This window comes from Numenius arquata, chromosome Z (genome assembly GCF_964106895.1).
Source record: "Numenius arquata chromosome Z, bNumArq3.hap1.1, whole genome shotgun sequence".
Taxonomy (NCBI): domain Eukaryota; kingdom Metazoa; phylum Chordata; class Aves; order Charadriiformes; family Scolopacidae; genus Numenius; species Numenius arquata.
In genome coordinates this window covers 46,986,500-46,989,685 of record NC_133616.1, presented here as the reverse complement: position 1 = coordinate 46,989,685, position 3,186 = coordinate 46,986,500, and the positions used below count along the sequence as shown (strand labels likewise).

Sequence of the window (3,186 nt, the reverse complement as noted above, 5' to 3'; positions counted from 1 at the left end):
GACTCTTTGCTGGGGCTTCCAGACTCCAATACCCCCTAAAGGCCACGAAGTCCCAAAATACACATGTGGGAATAATAGTGTTCACCCACTCAAATTCGATCTGCAGATATTGGAGAAGCCAATATTCATAAAGAGGTGTAATAATACTGCCCCAAAGGTTGGAGTTTTTAATCTCAATTTAACAGCAGATCTTAATGGGACTATATGTGAAAGAGGGAAGGCTATTAATGACAGCTGTGGCGGATGTCCTCAAGCAATAACAATGGGATTATGGCTCAATTATTCCTATAGCTGTATTCCCGACAGACTCTGGTGGCTATGTGGAGATGGGTGTGCTAGGAAATCCTTACCTAACTACTGGGTTGGGGTCTGCACACTGGGGTACGTGGTTCCCCAAAATAAAGTATATAATCACTCGCACCCTCCTCCAGGGATTATGCGGACACACTGGCGGAAAGTACGTGGGATCCCAAATAATCCCCTCGCAGAGAGGCCATCAGCTTTCCATAGTTTTGTGAGACGGCTTTTTCCCCAGTTAGGAGTAAGTGAATTAGAAAAGGCTATAGTGAACATCTCAGCCACCATGGAGAAAATTGAGAATCTTACTGTGGATGCTATTCAGGGACTACAAACTGAAGTATCTTCCCTTGGTAAAGTGGTTTTGCAAAATCGTATGGCCCTAGATTTGATTACGGCAAAGGAGGGAGGAGTTTGCTTAGTAATAAACCACAGTTGCTGCTCATATATAAGTCAAGAGAAAAGAGTCAAAACGGACATTGCTCGAATTTGGCAACAGTCAAGAGTAATACATCAAGTATCTCAAGATGATACTTCACTTAGTTTTTCTGATCTTTGGAAAAAATTGACCTCGTGGCTGCCTGACTTTGCTTGGTTGAAACAGCTGTTTGTACTATTAATTACAATGATAGTCTTAGGGATTATGACTTGCACTTTACTTAGATGCTTTATGTGCTGTGCAAAAGGAACCACAAGTGATTATGAGCTTTGGAAGAAGCATCAGCTTCGACAAAAAGTCGAGTCAGGAAAATATTTTAAGAAACGCTTAGAGAAAGAAAACATGCTGTAGGAATAAGTAAAAGAATTTACTAATCTCTTAGAAAAGGGGGGATTGATAAGGGAGATAACACTCAAGGGTTAATGGCAGGGCCATTGCTTGGCTTAAGCTGTGTATCTATCGCCTTATGCCATTGATAAGGTATTTAGGCAAAAGAAAGGATGTGTTGAAACCATAAAGTGGTCACATCGGCCTTGCGGGGAGATAAGGGAACAATTGGTATCCAAAGAAAGAACCCAGTTGTCCTGACAGAGCGATCCTCTGGTTTCCCAACCCCGTGGCCTGGAGCAACACATTAACATTAAAAGCGAGAGGTACACAGCGAGGAAGACATGGCCTTCATTCCCGAGACCCCGGACCACGACCACCAGGAGGCACTGCGCATGTGCAACGGGGAGGAGTTAAAGGCGGAGGCTATGAAAATGATTTCTCGTAATTCATTGTAATAAAGACCGCCTTTTCGGGGAAAAGTCATGGATATGTATAGGCGTCTGTTGAATATGTAAAGTGTGATTGTATAAATCTTAAGCTAACTGCCGTGGTGGGTGCGCACAATTGTGGTGGGGCGACCCCCCTTGCTGCCTGGCGCCGAATAAACATACCTACTTTACAACCCCACAGGTTGTGGAGTCTGCTTTCTGCACGTCAATGGTGCTGGATGAGAAGCTCAACATGAGCCAGCAATGCGTGCTCACAGCCTGGAAAGCCAACCACATCCTGGGCTGCATCAAAAGAAGTGCGGCCAGCAGGTTGAGGGAGGTGATTCTGCCTCACTACTCCACTCTTATAAGACCTCACCTGGAGTACTGTGTCCAGCTTTGGAGCCCACAACATAAAAAGGACGTGGACCTCTTGGATCCCACAGCTATTCCATAAATCAAACTAAAGCAATTCTCTCTTTCAAATCCATTATCTCAGCATTTATATATTATCCTGTGGTCCACCCCAACAGAGTACAGCAAGAAGACTAGGATTCTGGCCCCAAATTTATTATTTTTAATGTCTGTTATTCTACTTTCATTTCACACCGAGTTTTCTCTAGAAATGTAAGATTTTTCATTTAATGATTTGGCTCACTCACCCTTAAGAAGCAATAGAATTTCTCTTACTGAATAATGAAAATGTTCTTCTGAATTATTGCCTTTTTTTTTTTTAAGTTGGTTTGCGGTTATACACAAAAAAGCACAGGTTTTCAGTTTATCTTCCTGTTTTCACAGAATCACAGAATATTTTTGGTTGGATGGGACCTTTGAGATCATTGAGTCCAACCAACAAAAACAAACAAACAAACAAACGAAAAAATCCCAGAACACCAAACACCAAAACCGAACCAAAACAACCACACACCACCCCACAGACAGAAACCAACAATCTCGGGCACTAGAGCATGCTCTGAAGTGCCATGTCTACATGTTTCTTAAATACCTCCAGGGATGGTGACTCCACCACCTCCCTGGGCAGGCTGTTCCAGTGCCTGACCACTCTCTCAGTAGATATCCAATCTAAACCTCCCCTGCCGCAATTTCAGACCATTTCCTCTGGTCCTGCCATTATTCCCTTGGGAGAAGAGGCCAACACCCACCTCACTACAACCTCCTTTCCAGTAGTTGTAGAGGGCAATGAATTTTGCTACATTTCTTTTCTGTATGCTGACACACAGTAGGGTCACACATCAGTGATATACAAAATACTCCAGGAGATGCAAGGCAGGGGCTGAGGAATGAGAACCAGTAGAGCTACGTAGCTCTGTTGAAACCATAGAGAATAAAATTTGTTTGCACCATCCCTATAGTAGTGTTTCTCTTTACAGAGAGTTACAGGCATTTATACTTCTCGTTACTTTTAACAAAGTAAGCATTTTTTCCCCTATTTTACAGCTTTATTTTAAGTTAACACATGCAACTGTAACTATTATGAGAAGCTGTAGGATGTTATGGTGATTACTGTGCATTGTCCTTTATAGCTAACGTCTCCTCAGACTACCAGCTTTCCTTGGCAGGAAACATTCTTTGTAAATGTTCTTTAGTGACCAGGCAAAAAGTGAACAACATAATAAATGAAGTGTAAAAATAAATGTGTAAAATAAATCTCTATTTATTTCTATAATTCAT

General features: G+C 42.2%; 1 protein-coding gene across 1 annotated transcript; it reads left to right on the top strand.

Annotated features, from left to right (window-relative positions):
* Positions 1-262: 262 nt before the first annotated feature.
* LOC141477275 (endogenous retroviral envelope protein HEMO-like) lies at positions 263-1,087 on the top strand. The gene has a single exon (XM_074166374.1). The coding sequence runs from the start codon at positions 263-265 to the stop codon at positions 1,085-1,087; it is 825 nt and encodes a 274-aa protein (XP_074022475.1).
* The last annotated feature ends 2,099 nt before the right edge of the window (positions 1,088-3,186 follow it).